Source organism: Colletotrichum navitas (assembly GCF_030913465.1).
Source record: "Colletotrichum navitas strain CBS 125086 chromosome Unknown LY79scaffold_84, whole genome shotgun sequence".
NCBI classification, from domain to species: domain Eukaryota; kingdom Fungi; phylum Ascomycota; class Sordariomycetes; order Glomerellales; family Glomerellaceae; genus Colletotrichum; species Colletotrichum navitas.
Window position 1 is genome coordinate 22,118 of NW_026850630.1, and position 15,772 is coordinate 37,889.

Genomic DNA, 15,772 nt, shown 5'->3' on the forward strand with positions numbered 1-15,772 from the left:
CGTAAGCGGTCAGTGGACCCAAAGCGCAGTCAGAAGGCGTCGATGGCGTCCGCGGGCGCGGGATGGGCTGAGGTGAGGAGGTGGCAGCTGAAGGGAATATGTGGAGATGGCCTACCTGGTGCTGTGGTATGCTGTGCGGATTCGTAGAAGAAGCCGTGTTGCCGTGTTGCCGTGTCGCCGTGTCGTGAACCGGCAGTGGTGGGCTGGCAGTGATGGAATGGCAGAGGTGGTGGACTTTGCAACTGCGTATTGGCAGAAAGGGAACCCGACGATGGCTGGTCGTGCCGGGTCTCGTAGCTCGGAAGTCGGGAATTCCTTGTTGTGGGAAGCAACGGACACACGGTTGCAACGAAAAGGCGGCGGGGTGGTGGTTGACGGTGCCGTTTTTTTACCCGTCGTACGTCGTAATCGATCGTTGATGCCGTGTGACTGTATTGAACGATGCAGATGAGTGGTGTCGGGAGTATCGTGGTCTGGCCCAAAGGGTCGGAAACCTCCTATGAAGGCTTGGAAGAGGACGGAAGAGAAGTGATGAAAGAAGCGGCCACCAGGGTCCAAATAGATGTAAGTTGATGGAAAGGTCTAAACGTCGAGGCAAGGGTAGACCAAGTGTTTGAAGGGTAGCCGGGGGGAGGGGTGGAGGCGGTGGTATGTGTGGTGGTGGTGTGTGTGGTGGTGGTGGTGGTGGTGGTGGTGGTGGTGTGTGAGGTGGTTACAGCAAGATGTACACCGTTGGTTTGTGCTAGAGTACCTAGCCTGACCTCACGGGCGGACGAGGAGGGACGAAGTGGTGGAGGTGTGGTGTTGTAGCTTCACTGCCGCCTCGAGCTTGAGACGGGAGGGACGGAGGTGGAGGGAATGATATCTCAGTCCTTTTCTTTGGCGGCGCACTGTCCTGTGCTTATGGGAAAGAGGGGGGAGGAGGATTCCTGTCTTAAAGTCGGTGGTGGGGGTGGTGGTTGGTGGTGTGGTTGCAGCTACCTAGGTAGGTACCTGCACTACGATTAGTTTTCCAGGTGGGTTGTGTAGATAGGTACAGAAACACAGCAGGAACCTAGGACTCCCGCCTCCTGTCTCGAGGATGGGTACGTACACGGGGTACACTTGGGGAAGGTACCTTGGACTGTCAGGTGTCAGGTGCAAGGTGCAAGAGGATCGTGTTACACTAGACGGCGGAAAGAACGGAAAGAAGCAGGGAAGGAGATGTGGTGAAAACAAGAGAGCTAGCTCTAGAGCAGAAAACAAGGCGAACCAGTCTGCCGGCAAATAAGAAGAGAATGGAAGATGAGGTTGAAAAAGTGAGTGAGATCCAGAGGGAGAGAGTGAGGTTGGGCAAACGACGAAGAGGGAGAGGGAGAGGGAGAGAGGAAGAGAGTGAGGGTGGAGGGAAGAGGTAGTGTACGTCTTATTTGGCGGGGAAATGACTGCGGAGCAAGGTATCCAGTACGTACCTTGGCTGGCTTGTCCTCCTTTTTGGTGACGGCGATGATGGCCGCCCCCTCCAGAGGCAGGAGGAGAGGAGGAGCACGAGGAAATGAAAGAGCGGTGCGGTCGTGACTACTCGCTTCGGAAGCCCCTTGCGAGGCGGTGGAATGTGTCCGACTGGACTGTGCGGCACCTGCACCCACACAAAGATGATATCAGGTAGGTTTGTATATCCGTAGTGTATACGCGTGTAGGTGTATGAGATGAGGGTATGTCCAATGTAATGTGCCTTGACTGTATCCGTGACAGCAGGTAGAATGTAAAATGAGCTGCTTGCTGCTCCAGTTTAGGCTGTGTTTGCGGTCAGCGAGCGAACGTGCACGGCAATTAATTGATGAAGGACCTCGCCCCAAATAAGGGCTTTAATTACATAGTAGCTTACCTACGTACCGGTATGTAACTCATTCAAGTCCGCAGCAGCGAAGAGGAGTACGTACCCTTCGAGGCTTGAAGTCGACAGGGGAACATCAATCGTGGAAGCTTACCTAGGATTGCCACGCACGCTGACTCCGGCTCCGTCGATATGGATGGATTGTGGATTCCGGAGCCCCCCCAGTGTGCCACAATCCTTCAGATGTCCAACAAGATGTTCGCTCGCTGCGTATGCCGAGGAGAAACCGAGAAACGTGTCGACTCGTGACGAGCCTCATCAAAGAAAGTGGTGGACTCGTTCTCGTTGATGGGTATGGATGGGGTGATGATGATGATGATGATCATGTGGGATTGTGGGATGAAATCACGGCATGGCTTTGGCGACTCCGGAGCTCGCTCGCTCTTATTCTCCTTTTCACTTTCCGTCGCATCCATCTCCCTCACCGTTTTCTTCCAGCCCGCCAACAAACACATCGTGCTTCGACATGTCACGACAAACTACTTGCACCACCCCATGCACAAAGATGTACTACTACTACTACTAACACTACGTGGGCAGTTCTGAGCAGCCCGACTGAGGTGGCCAGACTCACGCCGTCCGTCCTAGCGCGAACCCCCCCGTGGGCCTGCTTCTCCCTCTTATCTAAACTAATGCGCTTTTTGTTTCGTTTGTTGTTAGCTAGCTGCCTTCTCACACGCAGTAGTCGGCTTCACCCAGTCCTTCGTCAAGCCCGGCCGTTTAATCTTGCGGAATGGGCGAGCAGTCCGGCTTTTTTGCTGTGCTTCTTCGTTTGGGCCCGACGGTCTTGGCCCGGAACTTTATGTAATGCCTTAAACCATATTATGACAAGTACATTATATGGGTGACAACGGCAGTAGCCTATGCACTACTGAAAAGCCTCCCTAATCCACATGCCACTACCGCTGCCGACTCACAAACTTTGAGAAATGCAAAGCCTGGAAAGTTGCGACAAGGTACCGATCGCTGCAAGCCTCCGCTTCGTCTCTGCGTCGGCGAACTGCGAGGCATCTCAGATTTGATGGGGCCGAGAAGGGCCCTCGTCGCCCAAGCCCTGCGCCGACCTTGCTGAACCTTGAAGTGGATTGTGTTCCACAGCTTCCTCACAGCCTTCGTCACCCTTCTTGCGTGAGGGGCAATATCAGATCAAGGCTCCAGACCACGCCTCATCCTCATGTGACAGCACCGTCTGGGCGTCTGTGCGTCCGCGTTTGGCCTATCCTGTCCTGTCCCTGCGATGAGGGAAAGGAAATCGTGCTGCCCTACGCTGTGCTGTGTTGTGCTGGGAAAGTCCCGCTGTGCAGCAGACAGGGATCCTGCTGCAGCAGCGTCGCTTGCCGGCAATGTCGGGCGGGCGTGCTGTGTGGGGAGTTTGCGTCATACTACCGGTAGTTTAGATGTGCGTGCCACCATTGATGGCGCTCACAGCTCGCTACTATGTCCATGAACTCACAGCATGGTGGTGGCCTGCCTGAGCCTCAGCTCTCTCGCCGCCTCTCGCAATCATCTTATTTCTGTTGCCCCGATAAAACACGGCTGCCGAGACGAGGGTCGCTGGAAACCGAGTTCGACACTCGACTTGTCGCTCATTGCGCGAGCTGGGAATGACCATGGGCTCGCTGCTAAATCCAGCTGGTTGCATACCGGCCGCGCGTTTTTCCCCTAACCCATCCGACACGGTAGACGGCAACCCGAGTCCAGCCAAAACGGAATGTGTGCTAGTGACTATTCAAAACCAGGATCATGCCTTACGATGCTGCCATTATGATGAACGTCCAGCCCGGTAGCAGGGATGTGTGCCTACGGTAGCAATCAATAAAGTCTCTCTCCAAGCAAATCCATTACATTCACTTCTTAAGGTCACAGACACTTCAAGGTCTGACACGCGCCATAAGATTACCGGTAGAGCCATGGTCCACTCGCTTGCTGATGTCAGTGAGATGCTCAGACCGGCGAGGCGATCCGGACCACCGGAGCCCCCCACAAGCTGTGAAGTTAATCAGCCCTGTACGGTGTTTGGCGGCAGGTACCGTACTCGGACTGGATAGCCAGCCAGCTTGGGAATCCCTTGCAAGCCTTCTCGGCAGGGAAGCATGAGGGTTCGTCCCCCTTCCCAAAAAGGGTGTGCCAGTTGGGTTGGACGTCCCAAGACACGCAAGCCGCACAACTGTGCGATCCTTCAAAGCACCCACCACTTTTTGCTCTACCACACAGTGCTGGCGTCGAGCGCTGGCCAGTGCTTGTTGTGATGCATCAAAATGCTCAAGCCCGCGCCCAACTTCACGCCGTGTTATTGTTTGCTAGCGACGCTGCCTCATTGGCTTGTCGAGGGCTCACTGGAGTGAGTCTGGTGAGATGCAGCTATGCGATGGCAAAGGTAGCGTCGCCAACACGTCTCTGCTGATAGTGGCGGATGCATTGGTGGTAAAGAGGTGAGGCGAGGTGTCGCAGGAGACGGGCGCCACCATAGCCGGAAGCTTGGTCTTCTCCCATCGCAACCTCCGCGTGAGACGTCTCGAGCCGACGAGCAGTGTTAGATCAGACCGTCGTCCAGTGATAGCCGTCTGCACCTTAGGCAGACTCGCAGTAGACGGTTGGTAAACTGGGAAAAGACGCCAGGGCTGCCTAGGCCGGAACACGTCGCAGCCGGGCCTGCTGCTGTTGCTCGGAAGCAGACCAGACCAGACCAGACCAGTCGGTTCGGTGACATGTGGAAGCCTAATTGTTTCGTTTCGAGCGCTTGTTTCGCGCCATCCCCAACAACAATGGGCGCTCCATGTCTGATTTGATCGGACGAGGAATCCAAATTCAGGAATCGTTCGCGATGCCCAATCGGGTCTTTGTCGGCTGGCAGGGACCGTGTTCGGTGCATCCAGTCTAGACACGCTGTGCCTGCACTTACGCCGTGACGTTGTGGGCGGGAGGTGGTGTTAGTGTCCCCGGGCGATGGGTCTGTCGACCTCCGGACGCAGTCTCCAAGTTATTCAATGTTTGGACACCCCAGGGCTCTTCCTCCTCACCCGAGTCCAGAGTCAATCCACTATTGCCCAATTGACCAGGCTACACGAAGATGGATCAGGGAGAATGTGTTCCGCATCGCAACTCGAGAAGCGCGTCTGGCCATGTCCATTCTCCGGTGTCTGAGATCCGAAGTGACTGGCAGGATGACTCCAACGTTGTGATTGGTTCCGTTTGGCAGTGGTGTGTGTGTGTGTGGTGCAATACGGTGCGATGCGACAGGGCGAATGGCAAGACGTCGATGCGAGACAGTGTCGGGTGTGCAACGGCGGTGAGATGTACCTAAGGTGCGCGTGTCCTATCTCGCCCATTGTCGACATCAGCGCAAGGAGAGTGACTGAGCTCAAACGATAACGGTTCGGGCAAGTCAGAGGCGCCACCCATGCTGACAAGGATGATAGCCTAAGCCTCGAGGGGTGGTAATGGGCGTGCGTGTTGACGACGGACAATGGTCAGTCAGCCTGGCCTGCTTATTTCCCGTCCTTACTTGGGGCGCCGTGGCCGCATTGATCGCCAGCAGTTGGGTCTCGCAAACGGCAGCAGTTGGAGGTATAAGCAGCCGTCACGCCACGATCTCACATACGCTACCAAAGAAGTCAGTTGACAGCGCGAGGGGTCCAATCGCAAGGGACCCAATGAGACGGATGGATATTCATCCCACACACTACCAGCATGAGGCAGCAGCTATGCATTCTTGGTCTTTTCAGTTGGCTCGCAGATCCGAGTCTGCAGACGACAACAAAAGCCGGAAAGGGGTATGTATCAACAAAACAGAAGACAACAGGTAGGTAGGTCGGTAGGCAGTAGAGAACGAAGAAGGAAAGGCGGATGCGTGCAGCAGCCAAGCCGGCGGCTACGCCGAACGGACGTCGATTGCCAAGTCTGGTGACGACCTGACCGCCGGCAGGTTCTTTCTGAGCATGAAGCTCAAACGGAGACTGGGCCGCGTCTCAGCCAGAAGAATATCCAGGAGGTCAGACGGTGGGGGCTCCTGCATGAAACAAAGAAGAACAAACTGGCTGGTAAGTAGGTACGTAGTAGTAGTATCCATCCATGCCTGCTGTTCCTTAAGGTTACGAATACAAGTACGGAATAAGAAGACTGAGGAAAGATGTTGGGGGCAGGACGACCTGCCCGATATGGTGTGCCTTACATAAGGCAATGGTGCAGATGTCAAATGTCGATGTCGACGCAGATGCAGACGCAGATGCAGCTGCAGATGGATGCAGATGCCCCAGACTTCGGAAGAGGGCAGGAGGGCCCTTGCTTCCTTGACAGTCACACAGTGAAGCCTCAATAAGCATACAAACTGAGTGGGGACGTGGGGAACAAAGGCAGGAGCCTCCACAACTCGGTGCAGCCGTGGATAGATAACATTACAGGCACGTGTGGCTTGTAGGTAATGTACGATGTACTACTCAGTAGGTAAACTACCACCTACCTACCTACCTATTTACCTACCTACCTAGGTTCTTGGGGACGGCGGCGACGTCGTGCTTACCCCTCCGGAGCTGATTCCCATCGTCGGGCAGGCACTAAGTAGGACGGAATCGATTGCATACCTACCTAGGTAGTAAGTAAAGTACCTATTCCAACTACAACTCATTCAGTCAGTACCGTAGCAAACTAGCAAACATCCGCTCCCCCCTCACTCATGCAATGTCTCATCCGAACCTCGCCCTCTCCCGCGGCGCATGTGATTTGCGATGCTAATGAGTCTAACGGTTCTCTGCTTCTGCTACTGCTTCTTCTCTTTCTCACCTCCTGTATCCGTATGTAGGCTTGCATTTGCACATGCCAATACCTCGCGTTGGGATCCATCACAGACAGACAGACCGGGGCGGGCAAGCCCGGCTGATCTATCCGTACATACAATTTTAGTAGAGTCGGGGAAATCCAGATCAGCCGCCAACCCTCTCCTCCACTCACATGCATCTCCTCCCGCCCCTCTCGCTGCGCGGATCGTCCGGGAGTTGCCTCACTGATTGAATACAAGACCGGCAAGTGGCTTGCTTGCTTGCTTGCCTCTGGGGCTAGGGACGCAGGTGAGCCACCGCCATCGAGTCTTCTGTTGGCTGCTTCCCGGCAGACGTCGGCCCTGTCGTTTCTCTACCCGATGGATTGCGGGTGGTGGTTGCATTGGGTAATTCGCACAACATGGCGGTCTGCAGCTGCAAACGCATCTGGAATAAGCTGATGCATCGAGTCGCTTTGGCGTGTCCTGTGTCCGGCTGCCTCAACATCCCTTGCTTCTGTGGCGTGGCCCCTATGGATATGGATACGCGCATGCGCCCTACGCGCGACATTTCTCTCTCCCTCCCTCTCTCGCTCGCGCGAGAAGTGAGCACACATGATGGTCCGCGTCTAACCCCGCCACCTCTAAAGAATGCACTTCATGTGCTGATCTCAGGGGTTAGGAGAAGCACGAAGGCGGTCAACTAAGGGGATGAAGCTCGCTCTTGTAGGAGCCCCTTTTCCCAATCCTGAAGGAGTAAGAATGCTGGACTGAGCGAGCAAGCGAGCCCTGTTCAGTGGGACTGCCCAGGACCTCGCCACACTCACTCTCCTCCAGTGGCAGACCAAGAGACCTCTCCCGCTGGGCTGGATCGGCTCGATTCATCATGGCATGGATCCAAAGAGAGAGAGAGAGAGAGAGAGAGAGAGCATGGCGCTTCGAGAAGAATTCTTCGGAAAAGGGGGCAAAAGGGGCTGGTATTGAGGGGCTCATCCACTCGTCGATGATTTCCGGTAATCACAATCCTGGGAGCCTGCCCTGCCTGCAAGTCTGCGGTCCCGGACTCCGGCTGGGCGGAAGATCATACATACTAAGGGGGAAGAAAAAAGAAAGAACAAAGGAATTGCAAACAGAGCAAGGGTATCCAGGTTCCTTCCTCTGAAATTGGCTCGTGCACCACCTCAGGCACATCACCCGGAAGGAACCGACTCACCGAGCCCACCGCACTTACCTAACTCACCGACGACGCCCAATTGGCCAAGTGGCACCGCGTGCGCTCAACGACGATCGTTCCTCCGAGGCTCCGATAGCCTCGCAACAACGCAATCCGCGGGAATCTCGAGGACCCCTCCCCAATCCACCCGACATAATCGGGTACGGCATTCACATTTTTTCCTCCTCCTCACATTGAGACTAGATCCAATTCTGGCCTCGCGCTCCCCGACCGCTTGGCAATCCCACACGGCATCCCATGAACCGCCCGGGTCCGCGGCATATCCCGCTCATCAACCTTTCGGCAGGCATCCTCGTCCGACGTCATCCAGCCATCCAGTCATGCTATACCGTCATGAATCTCGACCCCGGCAAACCCTGATCGCGTCCTTCGCGGCCTGGAAGGCCTTCTTGCTGGCCATCGCTCTGGGCAGCGCCGTGGCGCCATCTTATGATACCTCGACAACGCTGATGCTCCGGCGCAACGAGTCCGACCTCTCCATCGTCACCCGTCTGACCCGCTGGGACGCACTGTACTACACCCAGTCCGCCAGGCGAGGCTACGTCTTCGAGCAGGAATGGGCCTTCAACGCGGGCCTGCCCGTCATCGTGTCGGGCCTGGTCAAGTCCGCGCGGCTGCTCGGCATCCATGACGACGGCACTGGCGCCCTGGAAGCCGCTCTCGCCATCGTCGTTGCTCACGTCGCCCATCTCTTTGCGGTACTCATGCTCTATGAGCTGACGCTCAAGCTTTTCTCACGCCCACGACTGGCGTTCCTGTCGGCTCTTCTTCACGTCCTGTCCCCGGCCGGACTCTTCCTCTCCGCGCCCTACGCCGAGAGCCTCTGCGCCTTCTTCTCCTTCGCCGGCTACTACGTTCTCTCCTGCGTTTCGGACGAGCCCAAAGGCTCTCTCCGCTGGACCGCCGGCCAGGTCCTCGCCGGCGCCATATTCGGCCTTGCGACCGCCTCTCGCTCCAACGGCCTCTTGAACGGTCTCCCTTTCGTTGCCGAATGCCTGATGTTTCTGCCCTCGCTTCTCACCAGCCCTACGGGCCTGACGAACCTTGCGACTCTCTTTGGTCTCGTAGTCGGCGGGCTCCTCGTGGCGACCGGATCCGTCATTCCACAGGCGCTGGCATGGTTGCGATACTGTTCCGGCGTATCCGAGGCGCGCCCATGGTGCGCGCGGACCGTGCCCAGCATCTACACGTTTGTACAGGAACATTACTGGTAAGTACACACAGGGTTTTGTTGCTTTTTTTGTCTTATCACAACTGCTCCGGTACCTGCCCGTACACCGTCGGGTGGTCGGGCGGCACTTGTGGGGATTTGAGGTGGACTTTGGGCCGGTGGTGCTGGTAGTAAAATTTTTCTTCTGGGGTACTGTTCGACTCGCTAACGTTCTGCACGACGCAGGGGCGTTGGCTTATTCCGCTATTGGACGCTATCGAACGTTCCTCTGTTCATTCTCGCCGCGCCAGTGCTAGGTTTGCTCGTCATTTCCGGGTGCGAAGTCATGACCGGAATGTCGGGGTTGACGCGGACTCCGATGGCCGACAAGCCGGTCCCGCAGCGGGATGGCACGAGGTCGGCTCTGGTAATTTCCATGGCAGCGGCCCAGGTCCTGCTCGCTGTTTTGGCAATCACGACGTACCATGTGCAAATTATCACCAGGATTGCGTCTGGGTACGCGGTGTGGTACTGGTGGACTGCCAGCTGCCTGCTGGATAACGGCGCCGACGGCAAGCGGCAGGGATTGGGCGGCAGGATCGTTACTTTTTTCGTCATGTACGCTGCGATCCAGGGCGTGTTGTTCGCGTCGTTTCTTCCGCCAGCTTGAGATACCCGAGAGCCGGTACACAGTCCGTCCTATCATGTAGAGTTTTTTTTTTTTCCCGGCCCTTCAGTCCCATAATGAGAGCCTCCCGAAAGCAACAAGACCCCGTGCCACGTGGGATGACAACCGGCGTCGTTCGGTCCGCACGGGTAGCCTTGAAAGCCCATGAACCCCTTTCTGCTTTTCTGGGCCATGTGCATGATGGGTAGTCAACCCTCAAAAACTCAAAGCCTTGCGCATGAGGTGTGCGCAAAGCACTCTGATCTCGGCATGAGAGACGATTTCAGGAGCACTGAGGTCGACTTACTAAGCCATATGTCTCGCGCATGACATCGTTTTGCCACGGAACCGGGCTCCCGAGGTATCTCAGAGTCTAGTATGACTGAAGCCTGTATGCCGGGCGACGCATAGAAGCCTCTCAGAAGTTCTCCGTCGGGTTGGGTCAGTTAAATGCACGGCCTAGGGATAGTCGGTCAAAGCTGCATAGGACATGACTCCATCACGATGAGGTCATGACTGACGTCGTCACCATGATGCAGCCTAACGTTCGCCATGTCAGCCTGGACGTTGATAGTTCTTCGAGCGGGCAAGCAGGTCCATCGAGTGCATTGGAGCAACAACGACGTGATACGTAACCAGTTGAACACGGACCAGTGACCTGATCGCATTCTGGCCACGGCGAACGGCGCAAAGTGGTTTCTGTTAGTCCATGGACGGGTTTGCTCAGAAGAAAACATGTAGTCAAAGAACGAGAAGCTTAAAGGCACGCCATAAGCATGATGATCTCAACTCCGCTTCATTACGGCAATACACGAAGCCGCAGATGACTCTGCCCCCGTCTCATCCCACGTGAAGTAGCGGCGGGTAAGGACCGGCATATCAAGAACCATGTCACGAAGAGACTGAAACTGTTCAATGAGAGGCCACCATTTACCAGAGACTGTGTCTGGCCAACATCCATCCCATTGCTGACGGCCGCTTATTTTCCTACTAACGAAAGCATTGTACCAGACGGGTGTCGCCAAGGCGTGGCCATTCCTTCTGATTCCAGGCCCAGTTCGTTCCTGCATGACGCCCATCGATTTTCTTCGTCATTTGTAGATAGAAGTAAGAGAGGCTTTTAACAATAGTCAGCAATGGTGTCTGGCCAAGGTGGAGTAAGGCATGGCATACAACACGGCAGATACCGGCCGGCCAAAGCAGCTCTCAACGGAACGCGTTACCGGGGTCGAGGCCCGCGAGGTACTCCTGGACGTCGGCGTGCCCGCGCAGCGCGTGCCGCGCTCCGACGGACTCCAGCTCGGCAGCGATCTCGCGGTCGCGGGTGCGCTGGTCGAAGAAGCCGGTGACGCAGAACCACATGCGGAGGTCGGCGACGGTGATGTGCCGGTGGGCCGCGCCGACGACGAACTTGACCGTCAGGACGCGGTCGTGGCCCGCGGCCTTGGGGTCGTTGACCAGGAAGATGGGGCGCTGGTTCTGGAAGAAGCGCGCGTGGCGCCGGCGCATGTGGGCGAGCTCCTGGTCGCGGCGCTGCGCGTCGAAGAAGCCGGTCCGCTGGAGGTAGAGGCGGACGCCGTCGACGTCGAAGACGCGGGTGGCCGCGTCCTCGGGGTCGCGCGGGCCGATGACGAAGTAGACGGTGAACGCGTGCTCCTGGTCGAGGGCGTTGAACGCCGTGTTGATGACGCCGTACTCGGCGCCGTTCAGGTAGGTCCGGGTGTAGCCGGTGATGGACACGCCGCGGGCGTCGGCCATGGGGCCGGGATACTCCAGCTCCATGTGGCCGTGCTGGGCCTCGCGGGAGCCGGTGTCAGAGTCTATGTTGGCCTCCTGTCCCCCGCGGTCAGTCTTGTCGTCAAAGCCACGACGGCTGTGAGGATACCATGGTACTTACGGGGCCGGGGGGGCCAAAGCGCAAGGTGCCGTTCCAGATGAACGACTGGTCCTGGAGCCACTTCTTGTGGGCCAAGACACAGTCCTTGATGAACCATCCAAGGTCCGAGGCGTTGCCGTTGAACTCCTCGTCGGGGCTATCCGACTCCCAGGACATATCTCTCTCGAGGCTCATGTCGGAGGCCATTGTTTGTTTTGCTTGGCGTTTGGTTTTGGTGAAGTTGAGGGGATCAACAATTCTTCTTTTTTTTTTCCCCAAAGGAAGGAGAATGGATATCTTCTTGTGTGAGAAAGCGTGCTCAGCTGGCCCTTGTTCAGCCGGGCCCTGGGTCACCAGCCATTGTCAAGCGCTCACCAGGAATTGGGGCAAGAGCCACTCGTCCTTGTTATGAGCAGTCACGGTTCCTTTCAGTAAACTATTGGGCCGCATTGTTCTGTCAAGGTGAAGTAAGGCGTAATTCACAAACACTACTTTGATGCTGCCAAGAAGAACCAGTGTAAACATTCCAAGCCTCTATCTCATCATGCATACATTGATTGAATCAGGTCTGGATCCAGATAGGGGGGTATCGAGTCTAGAATAAAAACCAGGAAGACACATCTGAGCCCCATACTTTCCTGACACCCATGTGTGTCATAACATTTCTCGTGAACTCGGGAACCGAAGGGCCTGCTGGATGAACAGAAACGCCACACCTCAGTGGCTGTCCTCGTCTCGCCCAGGCCACACGAGCTTCTTCCTGAGGACAGCGCGCATACAACAGAAGCCGATGACGAGCCAGACGGCGACCAAGATGATGGTACTCACGTCGGCAAACCACAGCAGCCCCTCGCTGCCGAGGGCCTCGCCGATCCGGATCGTTGCGATGGCGAAACCGACGTTGGGGAAGACAAAGCTCCACCAGCTGAGATGAAAGGAAGGGTCTGGCATGCCGATCATGGTAGCCAAAAAGGCCGAGGAGAAGAACCAGAACGACAGACCCCAGAGAAATATGGCGGCGAAGAGGGCCGCGGCACGGACGGCCAAGGCTACCGTAACAGGGTTCTCCATATCGGTGAGGTAAGCCTTTGAGCGGAGGGACTCGGGGATGAAGGAGTCGGCCGCGGCAACGAGACGGGGTACTTGAGCGCCCATCGCTACCAGCGTTGCGGCTGTGAAGCTTGGTGGGCCGACGGCGATGAACATGCCGGGCCGCTGGATTGGAAGGCCAATTGTCATCAGCCGCGAGAGGTAGATGGCGTACATGAAGGCCGAGATGAAGAACCCCAACCCCTGAGCGGCGAGACCCGCGCCCATCATGGCGACGGCTTGGTTCGGCGGCTGTGTAGTGGCGATGAAGGCAGCGAGAGTACCGGACAACATGACGGGGAAAATGGGAAGAATCCACGCCGGCGTCATGTTATCGAGCGAAAGCCTTCTGCGGCCGTTGAAAAGGAGGTGGTACATGCCGACGGAAAGGAGGAAAGTGAGCACGAGGTACAGCCAAAAGCACACCCTCAGGGTAACAATGAGCCAGGGACCGCATTTTGGAACGGCGTAGTGCTGTATGTTTGATAGCGCGGCAGCAATGGAGAGGAAGAAGGTCGGGATAAAGAGAAACTCGGAGGGGTTAGTGATGACCATCGCCGGGGTCTTGCGGAACATGGAGAAGCGGAGGCACAGCGCAGCGGTGATGAGGAAAATGAGGACGACATCGAGAACAAATACGACAATGCCGATCGTGTCAAGCCCGCGGAAGCGGTGGGGGGTCGCGCCGAGGAGAAGGGCGATGCCGCCTGTCGACATACTGATTAAGGTAGGGAATGTTAGTCGGAGGGCCGGGTCAAAGGTGGGGTGGAGCAGACGGCGGCCCGGCGCGCGGGACCGGAAAGTAGGGGGGGGGGGGCTAGGACTCACGTGAGAGTGTACCATGCAAAGGTAAAGTGCCGGATGCGATCGCGAACTGAGACCTTTTCGAGGATGGTGTTGGTCCGGGTCCTTGTGCGAGTCAAGGCGGCCACAAGGCCCGTTGGGGATGATGGTTCATCCAAGATTTGGCCCTCGGTCCTCGAAGTGGTAGAGGCCTTGGAAATGTCTTGAGAAGGGTGTGAGCAAATTGGCGGACACAAGAGGACAATTTCTGGTGTTACTTGCTTGCTTCTTCGTCTACGGTAGTCATGATGACTGATTCAATATTGAACAGATTGAAGTTGTTCAAGTCCCCTCTGAGCGGGCGGACGAGAAGTGATACTCTGTCGTTGGTTTCCAGATGGATCTCTATCCTTCCTCGAGACTCCAAAATTGAGGCGTTCAACGTCACTGCCGGGGTCCGGGGATCCTGGAATAAATTGAATGAGTTGACCATGGTACGGATAGAGAGAGGCCTGCAGCAGCGTGCGTGAGTCAGCACAACCAGCTGGTGGCACCACAAACCTCATGAGCCTAATGGTGAGAATTTGGAGAGGGAGAGTGTCGTATGACTTGGTGTATTTTCGGGCCACGGTTCATTTGCAATCTACATGTCGATTGCCGAAGGGGATTGGAGGTACGGCGGTCTGGAAACCCGCAATGGGGGCAGCAGAGCCGAATTGAGACGGGCCGACACGGAGGCGGCAGGCCACTGGCGGTAGGGCTCCGTTGCATTGGGCCAGCCTAGTGCGTCTGGATTACCGTGTTGTTGGGTAGGCGATTATTGCTTTTACCGAGATCATTCTGGCTGAGGAGTAGGTTTGCGTCTCAAACGCATAAGGCTGAGAACGTGTCGCAGAGATTGTCGGGGCTGGCTGAACTCGCTGGTCGTAGATTAATACTCATCATCTTAGCCATGTCGGGCTCTTTGATGTTGCACCATGCATACATAACATCTAAGCACTGGAATCATGTTAGGTCTTGCGTCGTGCAGCGTCTGGTAACTCAGCTTGGGTGCGCGCCGCGTGGGTCGCCCGGGCAGGGGTACAGTGGTATTAAGGCAAGACTCAAAGGCGGTTATATGTTTAAAATCTGGAAAATCCGGTACTGATCACGACGCGATTTGGCATGGCACGATAATGTACCGGGCGTACAAATACGGGACACGTGGGACCCTTGGATCGAGGCGGCTTGACGGATACATGGAAAACCTTCCGGAGACCAGATTCCGGCTGCTTCTGATTGTGTTCTGGAATGGAGTATGCATGGAACGCGCAAGACGGAGGAGAGAGGATGATTGCGTCCTCCGAGTGCCGCCTTCGGCGAGCTAAAGGGGAAACAAGACGAGACCACCCAGGCGACAAGCATTGACCAGTTGGGTGTCCGTGATAGCCATGGATGTCCATGTCCAACCTAAACTACCCACACCAGGTTAGTGTAGGTATTAGTTCATGTCCTGCGGGCGGGCTGCAGACGGGGAGAGTCAGGTCGGACCGGGAACGCTCGGCCGGTTCCCCCCCCACCTATGAGCAGATGTCGGCATGTGGTTGTATGATTAATCAGCAGATGGGCAGGAGGCGACTTGGAAGCAAGCTCGAGAGTCCCCGAGACTGTTGTTGGTCGTATTCGTAGATGCGACTCGATCGAAATTGCTTGGCGGCGAAAATGTGCTGGACATGGTCGGTGATGCAGATAGCCGACAGACATATTGGAGCATGTGGTTGGTGTTGGTTGGACTTTGATTGCATGGTGCATGATTAGTAGCGCTTATCGTTGGTTGGTGACAGGCGAGAAGGTGGCACGGCAAGGGATGAATACGAGCAGTCAGCGACGATGGGTGTGTTTCTCCTTGAACGATGCGCATGGGATCCGCGAGATATGGGGTTGAATACTTGCTGTTGGTGTTGCGGTGGCATTGGTGGTATAAACCGCGAGGCCGTAATGATGCATGGTGTCGTGATGATAAATGACAGGCAAAGGTGGTGCACGCGAGTAGATACCAAAGAATACGGAGTACCTGCATGAAAGTAGGTAGGTACTAAGGCCTAAGGTATAGATTAGACTGTCCGAAGAGGGCGGACGCGGAGGTAAGAAGGAAGGGAGAGGGGTCCTTCCTCCCGTCCGCTCAGACGAGGGACGGCTAAGAAACGAAACGGGCAAGCAACAACGCAGGAAATAGCGCTGGGACGCAGCTGCCATCAGTCACTCATTGCATTGGCAGGGTAGGCACAGGTAGACACTAGAAGACGTAATCCAAGTTGGAACCTGCCCGTGCAAGGCTGCCACGGGTGCGTATGCGGCTCTGATG

The 15,772-nt window shown here is 56.2% G+C and overlaps 6 protein-coding genes across 6 annotated transcripts; 3 read left to right on the forward strand and 3 right to left on the reverse strand.

Annotated features, from left to right (window-relative positions):
* Nucleotides 1-1,813: 1,813 nt before the first annotated feature.
* LY79DRAFT_567521 (uncharacterized protein) lies at nt 1,814-2,783 on the forward strand. Its single transcript, XM_060558900.1, has one exon. It carries the CDS (start codon nt 2,089-2,091, stop codon nt 2,722-2,724), a length of 636 nt encoding a protein of 211 aa, XP_060409424.1. The 5' UTR covers nt 1,814-2,088; the 3' UTR covers nt 2,725-2,783.
* Nucleotides 2,784-5,256: 2,473 nt separating this feature from the next.
* On the forward strand, nt 5,257-5,966 carry LY79DRAFT_567524 (uncharacterized protein). The gene has a single exon (XM_060558901.1). The coding sequence runs from the start codon at nt 5,317-5,319 to the stop codon at nt 5,680-5,682; it is 366 nt and encodes a 121-aa protein (XP_060409425.1). The 5' UTR covers nt 5,257-5,316; the 3' UTR covers nt 5,683-5,966.
* Nucleotides 5,967-8,183: 2,217 nt separating this feature from the next.
* On the forward strand, nt 8,184-9,683 carry LY79DRAFT_525024 (mannosyltransferase; the record flags this gene model as incomplete). The annotated part of the gene is made up of 2 exons (XM_060555688.1): nt 8,184-9,073; nt 9,260-9,683. The coding sequence occupies 2 exons, from the start codon at nt 8,184-8,186 to the stop codon at nt 9,681-9,683; spliced, it is 1,314 nt and encodes a 437-aa protein (XP_060409426.1).
* Nucleotides 9,684-10,623: 940 nt separating this feature from the next.
* Nucleotides 10,624-11,825, reverse strand: LY79DRAFT_396325 (uncharacterized protein). Its single transcript, XM_060552975.1, has 3 exons — nt 11,578-11,825; nt 10,854-11,513; nt 10,624-10,797 (listed from the first exon to the last, which is right to left on the reverse strand). Exons 1-2 carry the CDS (start codon nt 11,761-11,763, stop codon nt 10,887-10,889), a joined length of 813 nt encoding a protein of 270 aa, XP_060409427.1. The 5' UTR covers nt 11,764-11,825; the 3' UTR covers nt 10,624-10,797; nt 10,854-10,886.
* A 448-nt stretch (nt 11,826-12,273) lies between these two features.
* LY79DRAFT_593658 (C4-dicarboxylate transporter/malic acid transporter) lies at nt 12,274-13,735 on the reverse strand (the record flags this gene model as incomplete). Its single annotated transcript, XM_060561587.1, has 3 exons — nt 12,274-13,363; nt 13,474-13,651; nt 13,711-13,735. 3 exons carry the CDS (start codon nt 13,733-13,735, stop codon nt 12,274-12,276), a joined length of 1,293 nt encoding a protein of 430 aa, XP_060409428.1.
* Nucleotides 13,736-14,765: 1,030 nt separating this feature from the next.
* On the reverse strand, nt 14,766-15,654 carry LY79DRAFT_567532 (uncharacterized protein; the record flags this gene model as incomplete). Its single annotated transcript, XM_060558902.1, has 1 exon — nt 14,766-15,654. A coding segment is annotated over exon 1 (464 nt), but the record flags the coding sequence as incomplete, so codon positions are not given.
* Between the last annotated feature and the right edge of the window lie 118 nt (nt 15,655-15,772).

What these genes read in the sequence shown, in the direction of transcription:
- LY79DRAFT_396325 (XM_060552975.1), bottom strand. Translation starts at nt 11,763, where the DNA reads ATGGCCTCCGACATGAGCCTCGAGAGAGATATGTCCTGGGAGTCGGAT. An exon ending in GCTTTGGCCCCCCCGGCCCC is followed by an intron (nt 11,514 to 11,577) that starts GTAAGTACCATG and finishes CGCGGGGGACAG; the next exon opens with GAGGCCAACATAGACTCTGA.
- LY79DRAFT_567521 (XM_060558900.1), top strand. Translation starts at nt 2,089, where the DNA reads ATGCCGAGGAGAAACCGAGAAACGTGTCGACTCGTGACGAGCCTCATC.
- LY79DRAFT_567524 (XM_060558901.1), top strand. Translation starts at nt 5,317, where the DNA reads ATGGGCGTGCGTGTTGACGACGGACAATGGTCAGTCAGCCTGGCCTGC.